The sequence below is a fragment of the Lineus longissimus genome, chromosome 17, assembly GCF_910592395.1.
Source record: "Lineus longissimus chromosome 17, tnLinLong1.2, whole genome shotgun sequence".
Classification (NCBI taxonomy): domain Eukaryota; kingdom Metazoa; phylum Nemertea; class Pilidiophora; order Heteronemertea; family Lineidae; genus Lineus; species Lineus longissimus.
The window spans coordinates 9,031,695-9,042,147 of NC_088324.1; the positions used below are offsets into that span (position 1 = coordinate 9,031,695).

The 10,453-nt window shown below is 42.0% G+C and overlaps 2 protein-coding genes across 2 annotated transcripts; one reads left to right on the forward strand and one right to left on the reverse strand.

Moving 5' to 3' along the window:
* The first annotated feature begins 3,140 nt into the window (after positions 1–3,140).
* Positions 3,141–7,011, forward strand: LOC135501663 (sodium-dependent glucose transporter 1B-like). Its single transcript, XM_064793901.1, has 4 exons — positions 3,141–3,291; positions 3,539–3,710; positions 5,264–5,380; positions 5,786–7,011. The coding sequence occupies exons 1-4, from the start codon at positions 3,220–3,222 to the stop codon at positions 6,757–6,759; spliced, it is 1,335 nt and encodes a 444-aa protein (XP_064649971.1). The 5' UTR covers positions 3,141–3,219; the 3' UTR covers positions 6,760–7,011.
* Positions 7,012–7,746: 735 nt separating this feature from the next.
* On the reverse strand, positions 7,747–9,283 carry LOC135500998 (torsin-1A-like). The gene is made up of 3 exons (XM_064792716.1): positions 9,276–9,283; positions 8,400–9,149; positions 7,747–8,083 (listed from the first exon to the last, which is right to left on the reverse strand). Exons 2-3 carry the CDS (start codon positions 9,140–9,142, stop codon positions 7,747–7,749), a joined length of 1,080 nt encoding a protein of 359 aa, XP_064648786.1. The 5' UTR covers positions 9,143–9,149; positions 9,276–9,283.
* Between the last annotated feature and the right edge of the window lie 1,170 nt (positions 9,284–10,453).

Genomic DNA, 10,453 nt, shown 5'->3' on the forward strand with positions numbered 1-10,453 from the left:
GTAGGGGGACAATGTTGTAATCGAAATCATGGCCCCATAAATCAAAGACTGACCTATCTCGAGGACCTAATTCCATCACAGCATGTTACATCTCTCATTCTGTGTTACAAACAGCGCGCATACGTATGACTTTCCATTTGCAGCACATGTTGATAAAAATCAATCGGGCAATTTAAAGATTCAGAGGTAGAGAATATCGATACTGTACAGGCCTATCGCATGAAAAGCATGATGCAGTTCAGTCAACAGGTGTAAGTTCCCACTCGATATTTCGATCGGCCACTGGGCCTACGGATATACAACAAAGCACTTTTACATTGTCCAACGCGCCATTGCAATGTAAACACATTTACCATCAAAGCCATCACGAATAGCATCGGCAGAAATTTCGTGAAAAAATGGTAAGTAGTACAGTATCATAGATTCTTTTTGGCTCATCGTAGGGGAGTCTATACAACACCGCTGTGTCCGTCGTTGTCGTCGTCATTGTCTGTATCCTGTTTCAAAAACAGTGGCACGTTTCTTTACCGCTGCAGTTATCAACTTAAAACTTTGTACACAAGACCCCTCAGGTATAATGATAATAATAATAACAATAATATAATAATAATAATAATACATTTTAATTAATAATTAAGGCCATCGGCCCCTTACAATCATACAAATTATTATATCAAGCAATACAACTCAAGATGACAAAACAAAGTAATACAATTAGAATTCAAGTCTTCTACCCCTACTCTTGTATAGAAAAACTGACAAATTATGCAAGGTTTCTGCACACTTACTATTCATTAAGGAGACAAAGGAATACATCGTCGGCTCGGAGAAAGGTAACAATCTGGTACAAAGATATTGCAAAAATACACGCATACATTCAAAACATGAACTAGCTATCAGCAAGAGCTTGCGGCGGTGAAGTGCAGGAAAGCAAAATGACTAGTTGGTGAAATGGGTAGGGTTTTAATGCACAGAGAAAATGCATTGACTTTGTGAATATTCAAGATTGAACGATTTGAACCTCATGTCGCTACCAAGCGTAACGTGACTGCATATCCTAACTGTGAAGATGCTCCACCATATATCTCATCGTTCTGATGAGACGTCCATGTCGTCTGTATCCTGTTTCAAAAACAGTGGCATGTTTCTTAACTGTTGGGACCCTCTAGGTCAGGTGACCTCAGACATTGATTTCGGCCCGATCTAATTCTTGACTTTGCCATTTCTAGGCCAATATTGAAAACCTAAAAAGTGTGATATCCCTTTTTATAGGTGAATCGTTTTCGATAATATTTTTATGGCAGGTTCTCCAACCAAGGATACATCAGATATCGTACAGGTTTTTGATTTGTCTGTCAGTCGTCGTAGTCGTCGTAGTCGCCAGTCGTCGTAGTCGTCGTAGTCGTCAGTCGTGAGTCGCCCGTTGTTCGTCATCGTCTGTCGTCGTTCGTCGTCGTCTGTATCCTGTTTCAAAAACCGTGGCACATTTCTTAACTGCTACATGTGAGGCTATGAACTTGAAACTTTGTACACATGACCCTCCAGGTCAGATGACCTCAGACACTGATTTCGGTCCGATCTAATTCTTGACTTAGCCATCAGCAGGCCAAAAGTGAAAACCTAAAAAGTGTGATATCTCTCTTATAAGTGAATCGAATACACATGACTCCCTACGTCAGATAACCTCGGACAACGAATTCCGGTCCAATCTTATTCTGAAATTCAAAACTGAAAGGGTGAAAAGTGCAATATCTCGCTAATCAGTAACTTGCTTTCAATAATATTCTTATGGTAGATACTCCTACCATATTGCGACTGGGTTTCCTGTGTCAGACGGCGGAACCACATTCGACTCACTCACTATCTGCTCTATTAGAGAACTACTCTGATCAGACGATTAAAGCATAGCATACATATTCTGACCAGAATACTGACCATTAAAAACATTGATAAAGATTTGAAGTGCCTAGGCTCGTCAAAGACATCCGAGACAAAAATTAAAGTCTTGTGTTTATAAGTCACGGGGTTGACGGCTTTTTCACCCTTCCCCCACTCCCCCCGTGCGAACGTATCATTAGATAAAGCCAGGTCCTTGAGATCGTGATGGAATGTCAACAGAAATTGCAAGCAAATGCCAGGGAGACCACTATCTGACATCCATAACAGCTTGCTTCCCTCTTCAACTAGTTACAGTCGGTGTGACACAACAGGCGAGTATAGTGGTTGCCATATTGATTGATTTATAACATCATTTGAAATATATCCCATCAAGAAAAATATCAACAACGACAAGAGAGTCCTTCCTCTCCTTGAATACGCTCCAACACCTTTGGATCCCTACCACAAGAAAGACCTAGGCTGTCCTGTGTCTGGACGTTATGCAGTTGGCTGAAGCATAATCTGTTCTGATCAGAGGATTGCGGCTGGGTTCCCTGTGTCAGACGGTGGAACCACATTCGACTCACTATCTGCTCTATTAGAGAACTGCTCTGGTTGCCAGACTGGCCCAGAGGATTGCGGCTGGGTTTCCTGTGTCAGACGGCGGAACCACATTCGACTCACTATCTGCTCTATTAGAGAACTACCCTGAGCCAGACATTATTGAAACTCTTAGAGTCAGAATTTAGTAGAGCCAGACATTATTGAAACTCTTCTAGTCAGAATTTAGTAGAGCCAGACATTATTGAAACTCTTCTAGTCAGAATGTAGCAGAGCCAGATATAATCGTCCATATCGCTTCAAACACTGTACGTACTTTCTCAATCATGTTAATTTGGATTGGCGAATCGTCTGAATTACAGTCTGGGTAATGTATGATTCTTAAAGGACGGATGAGGAAAGTGGGTCAAAGGGCCGGATTCTGCCTTTTGAATTGAAAGCAGGAAATCAGGTCAATTAGACGTATCGTTGTCAATGGTACTGTTGTGTGTCAAGCCATTTTGGCGACATGGGTCTATCGCGCATTTTTGAAAACAGTCACTTATTAAAAAGTTATTGTCATTTTCCATAATCGGACTATATGTACACATATCTAACATGATATACCCCTGGGATATACATACGTTATTTATCACCATCGCAATGTTCACGGAGTTAATTCTAGAACTATTTCCCCTTGCAGATTGATGGATGAGAAAAAGCTTGACCTTCCTGACCTATAAACCAAACAACGAGAACATCACCTCCCCTCGGGAAAAAGCGTGACGGTAATAGCGGGATATGTGCTGCCACAGCCAACATGCGCTAAAATGGATTACTACAATTTGTCTTTTCCTAGCCTTCTTAGCGATGGTAGGTGCAGTTATAGTGAACTTGTCCCTGCATTCTTGGTTGTGACTTTGTCTACAAAGGACCAGGTCAAGTTGGGACAAATGAAAGTAATGATGATACACCATTGCCGTGCGACCCAGTGTAGAAGTAGAAGATGACCCTCGAGAGAGGTGTCCGGCGCCCTATTCTGGCGGATTGCGTCGCTCGAAACGCCACGCTGCAGTCGAGTACTGTAGGACCCTCATAGACTCTTTCTACTTTTTTTCAGGGGGCCAGTTTCACTGCTCCATGTGCCCTAGCCAAAAGGATTCTTGCATCATCCAATACGACAGCCAATGACATCTACTGGGCATTTGCAGCGCGTGGGATAGGCATTCTGCTCGGGGCGGGCGCTGTCGGGATTGGAGGATGCGAGGGTGGTTGTGCTGGCATCGTGTTAGGTAAGTTGGATCAGCACGGATGTCGGATGATAACATATATGTACTGCAACTTGCTTAAATTCAAGTTAAATTTAAGATGTTCGGGCATTCCAACGTCACTGTGTGGTAAACTTGAACTTGGAATTTATGCAAGTATCAATTCGTGTCTTGTCCCCCCCCCCCCCCCTCCTCAAGGGTACGACACCTTATCACCCTATAACGACATCTTAAGGCTCAAGCATCACCCTTTTTTCACCAATGCTACTTTTTCTTTCGTCAAGACATCACCATCAACAATATATCAGTTATCACCGTCATATAAAGTAACCGAACTAATTTTACTGGGTAAGGCTGTATGTTCGACAAGACATCGACACATTAGCATCCTTATTCTTTCCAGCTTCGCCAAATTTTCACTAAAGGAAAAATAAATACTACTCAAGCATCGGCAAAGATTCGTGGTGATAGCTTAACTACCCTTGAGGAGGGTGGGTACAAGAAACGAATTGATACTTGCATTAATGGGACAACTATACGTTGTGTTATGTGACTGTTGGTTCTTCATTCAGAAATGACTTCCGGTAGGACCGTTTACCTCCAAACGGGATAATGCAAAACTGCAGTAGATAGGACACTAAGAATTTGATTGTTGGCCTACTATATTTGGGTCAGAGTTTTTAAGCGATATGCGATAAGAAATAAAACAAACAGTCCACTGAAATAAAGGCAGTATGTGTCTTTTTCTAAGTAAATGAAATAAGACTTTTTTTTAATCAGAAGTGTTATCTAAATATTGTCCTGGCCTTTCATAGGCCAATTTTGTTTTCACGAACGTGGGAAAACCCCATATCCTGGTCTAGATCTGTTCTTTGGAATAAGTCGTTGCAAGACGCTTAATCAATATTCTTTTCATTGGCCTAATCGACATTCTTGGAACATATTTGTAAGTCATTGACCTAATTTTCGCGTCTGGTGCGAATAATCAGATAGGAAGTGTAAATCTTCACACTCTTACGATAATTGCCGAACTCATTTAGTTACTTTTGAGATAAGAAGAAAAATCTAATTCAAATCTCACTGGGAACTTATTTATTTATCATTTGTTGGAAAGTGGTACATGATAAAATGATAATTAAGATACAATGAACATGGAGAGTCAGTGCGGTTACATAAAATGTGCACATGACTTAGGCAAAGATACGAGCACTTTGATTCATGAGTTAGGCAGAATGCCTAAACGCATAAATGACTTGGGCGATTTTATCCAAGATCATTTTATGGCAGAGTAACACATTCCCCCGGAATTTTCCATGGAATATGTACATGTATAATGCATATCCCATTTATCTGACCACGACTAAATACGACCGGCGAACCTCTTTAAGATGCTTTCGTGAGAGTTTGTACTTGTAAACAGCGGTGTTTCATGACTTTGATGTGCGAAGACTGTTAGTGGAATGAACTAATTATGTCAAATTTTTATCTTTTGAAAGCCTGAAGACCTGCCCCCTCGCCTATTGAAACATTCCATGATCAGCGTCAGCAGTTAACTGTGTTTACCGGTATATTTTCAGGAATATCTCTGATTTGCATTGCCACTGCGACGGGCTTGCTGCCTCATGCCGCAAGCCTTGCAGTCCTGATGTTGGGTTTCCTAATACAGGGGGTGGCAGTCGGGCTAGTGTTAACAAGTAAGTTGGCCAAATCAAATTCTATCAGGTACGCTATTCTTTACTAATTAATAGTAATCAATTTTTTTATCAGGGCCAATAACTTGTAGCTTCAGTTCTGCCACCATAACAACACTGAAATGAATGGACAAATAACTTCACGTGGAGATTACTGTAGTTGCATTTTTTGCATGTCCGTACAAATTACAGCGCTAAAACAAAGGAAATATTTCGTCACCGAAATGGAATAAATTTAACTTTCACCAAATTATTTCCGTGTTCGCGTAAGAAAGTGATTTTGGAATCATGTTTTAACGTATTTCTGTTGATTGTACCATTTCGGGAACATTTTGGTCGCGTTCGATTTGATATTGGTTGCGTGCATTAACATGGTACACAAGTCATTATCTATTTGATTTTTTTCAGTTGGCACAGCCCTCTGCATCAGGATATGGGGCCACACCCACGCTTCATTTCTCCAGTTTCTCTATTTTGCCCTGAATATCGGGACAATGGTAATACCACTAATGACGCTTCCCAAACTCCTTGAGGGTCACCACGGTACCAAGAATGCAACGCAACAAGAAGCGTGGATAAAAACAAGATGGCCGACGCACGCCCGGTTCATATCATTATATCTTCTCCACATCGATATGTCAGAAAATGCAGGATTCTATTTCGGGGCGGTTGGCCTGGTGACATGCTGCGTTGGATTGACTTTATGGGTCGCAACGTGCTTTTATTATTCAGAAGGAGACAGTGACGACGCTGGGATGGAGGCAGCAGACGTCGGCTGCGTCGAATTCGTCCTATGCGCGTTGATCGCCTTTTTCTCCGCCACTTTGGCCGGCCTGGCGGAATCTTTCGGCGCCTACATATCGACATTTATGCTGCAAAACTATGACGCAAGCTTCACGGAATCAGTGTGGATAACCTTTACATTTTGGGGCATAATATGCCTGAGTATGCTGATAACAGCCATAATCGTCCGGCACGTGAAGCCGAGTTACTTCTTGCTTATCAATATTACTGTCTGCTCGACCGCCATCTTGGTTTTACAGTTTACGAATCTGATCCCGAACTATGAAAATCTCGTCCCCTGGATAGGAACATGTCTTTTCGCCACAGGGGTCTCATCAACTTACGCTGGAATATTTTCCTGGGTCGAGGCATATATCAAATGTAACGTCCACGTGGTTGCTCTCATAGTGTTTTCCCAAACGTGCGGGACAATCCTATTGCAGACTTTATTATCTTGTGTCTTTCAGTTTGAGCCAATGGCAATCATGTATATGACATTAGTTGGTATAGTGCTCTGTGACGTCACGTATATATTGATGGAGGTGACTCTATCGTGTCGCCGATTGGCTGGGTATGACGAGATAAACAAACCACTTTAGGATGGAGACGTTGTCATATCGGGCTATATGGTCGAAGGAGGTGAAAATTCAATTCGATATCCATAGATCCCCCACTTCGACATCGATTGGAACTTTCGTACCTTGGTACATGTACATAGAGTGAATCAAAACTTTTCTTTCTGCTGCTGCTGCTACTGCTGGACCTGTAAATGTTCATGTATACCACTTCTTTTTTGATTCGGTTGACCACTGATGTCCGATGTAAATTTGAAACACGTGACACTAAATATGTACAGGTGTAATTGTTTTATTGTCAGTTAAATTATTGATTTGACTTCCTCCGATAAGATTTCTTTAATAAAGCTTTTTGAAGACTTTGACAATTGTAGAGCCAACCAGATATGAAACACAATTACAATAGCAGCCGGATCACTCTGAACTTGAAGCGAGTGATACAAGGTTATGTTTTCATGCACAGGCAGGAAGTATTTGCCTTGAGAATATTTCGTCCCTGTACTGAAATAGTCAGAGGACCACCCTGATTTTCGGATCTGGTCGTTGGCGTAAAGACCGACCTTGGAGCGTTTCCAATCAATGCATGTAAAAACTTTAACAAAACAAAAATGCAACGCCAGTGACATTTGCAAAGTGTTTTTTCACCTCTTCGTTCTTAGATGTCAAGGCGAAGCTCGAAGGCCAGGCAGCGTCCGCTTCACTATTTCCATCCGTCTGTTGCCGTGTAACACTGACATATATAGGGGAAACATTATCAAATGTTCCTCATGATTCCCTTTTGCTCTGTCGGATGACAGCGGGCGGGAATCTGTCGAAGAATGTCCTCAGTGTCCCCAGCGCAGTATTTGCGGTTCCCACAAGAATGGATGGGGGGGGGGCGGGGGGCAGACAGAGAAATGAAAACACTGGGAGTAGAAACTTGGACGTCACCAGAGGCTTAAGGATTTGCATTCGTTCTTGGGCTTAACCTTCACCTTGGGTTAAAAAAACAAAAACAATAACATCATATTTTCATACCGCCATTTCTATGGCCAATGAAATTTTCTTGCATCCAGCTGTAGCAAAACGTTGATCATTCTGGGGAAAATAATGCAAATTCTGCTGGGTCTTTTCGATGATTTGATAATATCTCTTCCGGTCTACATCCTTGCGCATGCGCAGTTCATCTTCGATGCATTTTGAAACGTGCTGCCGCTCAAGGGGCAGAAATGGAACCACTTGGTCAATCAGGTCATATTTGGTGAATTCTTGGAACCAAGGATCCGGGAGTTGATGCAAATGTGGCAGGATGTCGTTTGCCTTTATTTCCCGCCTTAATATTCCGGCAGTAAGAGCTTGGTAAGTAATTCTGAAAGACAAACAGATACAATCTTAAAATCAATCTTTTAAAATCAATCTTTTAAAATCAATCTTCAATATGGATAGTTATGTTCACGTGACGAATGATATCGTCTGTCGTTATCCTGACGGGGGGGGGGGCAGCGTTATCCTGGTGAGGGGTACAGCGTTTTGAACATTGGATTGTTTTGTTTAAGTTTTAAAATTTTACGACGGAATATCCGGTACATTGTGGAAAAAAAGATAACGTACGTTTAAAAAATGTTAACCCAAAGAATGTATGCGTCCCAATGCGTGCGTTGATATCAGTATACTATCATACAGACCTGTTGATTAACTTGCCTCCAGAGGGGGTAATAACCACAACCACCAGCTTTCTTTTAGTGAGCGCCTTTTTCAAATCCATGAGCGCCCCTGTGACGTTTCGTTGAATTGCTTCATCGGCGAGTTCCATTTCCTCAATTACTACCAAATGCACGAAACAGTCATTCACGCCGGCTAGGATACTAGCTTTCAGTGTTTCGATCCCAAGCACCTCTTGTTTTCCGTTCTTTAGCAAAAGATTCATGGAGGTCGCCCTACCGTTGTCATGACTACTCAAGTGTTCCGCCATGATGTTCGTCACGTGACTTTTTCCAACGCCTGTCCATCCGTGAAACGTCATCAGAAAAAAGTGTCCCTTTGGCCTCTTTAGGTATTGCTCGACAGTTTTCGAAATAATCTCATTTGCAATGTGTTGGCCATACACCCTATTCTTCAGATCATTCTTGAGTTGAGACATTGGCACATCATTGCACTTTTTTTGTTTCTCAATCAACTGCATGCCGATTTCACAGAGAAACAATGTCATAAAAGCCATGAAAACTAACTTGCAGACGACACCTATCAGCCAAAATAACCAGGAACACATCATGCGCATACGTCCACCGTTCTCACGTGCTGCGTTGTTTGTTTTAGATGACGTCATTTCTGGTGTTGCTGTTTCCTTCTTTTGGTTGCTGGATGAGATCAGTTCCCGCCATGACTTCGGTGACTTCCTCTGACCAGGCGGTGACGTCAGACGCCGCATGCCGTACCTGAAACATCGTAACTGTTCAAATAACTACATGCATGTGTTTCAGAATATATTTCACTAAATCTAGATGATTGAAAAGTTATTATAGAGTAAACGATGTTATTCTCAAGTAAGGAAAAAAACTCACCTCCGTGACGATTTCGGCGTGCAGAAACTTGAAACCGTTGGAGACCTCACGGGGGATATCATAGTGAGTTGCTTCCTCCGTCTGACGGGCGTGCAGTATGAGGGGAGATTCCTGCCAGTGGCGGCGGACGGACTCTCGGGTGGCCAAAGGCCAGCATTTGGCGTGTACATCGATCTGAAACGACAGAAACCATGCTTCATAAGGAAATCGGGGTCTTTGCATCGAGTTGGAATACGTACACTCTGTAAGGCAGAACATGCTTTGGTGGCAAGGTCAGCTTTGATGATCAGTCTAGAAGAGGACGGATCTCCATACCTCAGATCACCTATTAATACAAGATTTGTTAACTGGACTAAAACAATACTATGTATACAATGTTTTGAATAATATTTTGTTTGTACCTATCAGAAAATCATATCTTTATTTGTAACAGAGACAACACACAACCATGCAATACCGAAAGGACGCAACAAGATGTATTTTTCTGAAAAACTCACCCTTTTTTCGGGTTGCACTATATTCGCAATATGAATATCTTCGGTTCATGCATCTTAACGTTTTAAGATATGTATGCTATCGCCCTGGTCATGTCCCTTCTGTACACGTCCACTTGATAAGAGCGTGACCACATTACGGAAATGTGACAAGGCATTACCTATGTAAAAATGTAATCTTTTGGACAGCATTTGAAAAAAACAGGCCGGGTCTATTTGGCAAGCCGCTCGCCGAACAGGCATCTTTTTTTGTCCTGTTTGGAGAGCCGCTTGCCAAACAGCACTAAAAAGCGGCCAGTTCGGCCAGCCGGGCTTGCCAAACAGGTAAAAAATCTACCCTGTTTGGCGAGCTGGAGACTTTACTTAATATTAATGAGTTCGGCTCTCCATTCAGGACAAGAAAAAGTCGCTGTTTGGTAAGCCGGGCTTGCCAAGTAGTCACTTCCAAAAAAATAATCTCAAACAAACGCAAAGTGATTTAAAAGGTGTGTTTTTGCGTAGTGATATATCTCCAAGATGGCATAAAAACAAAACGACTTCAATATTTATTGATGTCCTTAAGAGCAGACAATCTAACCTATATAAATCATTCGTCATGTTTCTGATAAGAGTCTAATTCCGGCTAACGTATCCTACTTATGTGTGCCGCGACCACAATACAATCATTATAAGTCTTTAACTGGG

Bases quoted from the DNA above. Each gene is read 5' to 3' on its own strand.
- LOC135501663 (XM_064793901.1), top strand. From the start codon at position 3,220: ATGTGCTGCCACAGCCAACATGCGCTAAAATGGATTACTACAATTTGT. The intron at 3,711-5,263 runs GTAAGTTGGATC...GTATATTTTCAG, and splicing joins TTGTGCTGGCATCGTGTTAG to GAATATCTCTGATTTGCATT. The intron at 5,381-5,785 runs GTAAGTTGGCCA...GATTTTTTTCAG, and splicing joins AGTCGGGCTAGTGTTAACAA to TTGGCACAGCCCTCTGCATC.
- LOC135500998 (XM_064792716.1), bottom strand. From the start codon at position 9,142: ATGCGGCGTCTGACGTCACCGCCTGGTCAGAGGAAGTCACCGAAGTCA. The intron at 8,084-8,399 runs GTCTGTATGATA...TTTGTCTTTCAG, and splicing joins GGAGGCAAGTTAATCAACAG to AATTACTTACCAAGCTCTTA.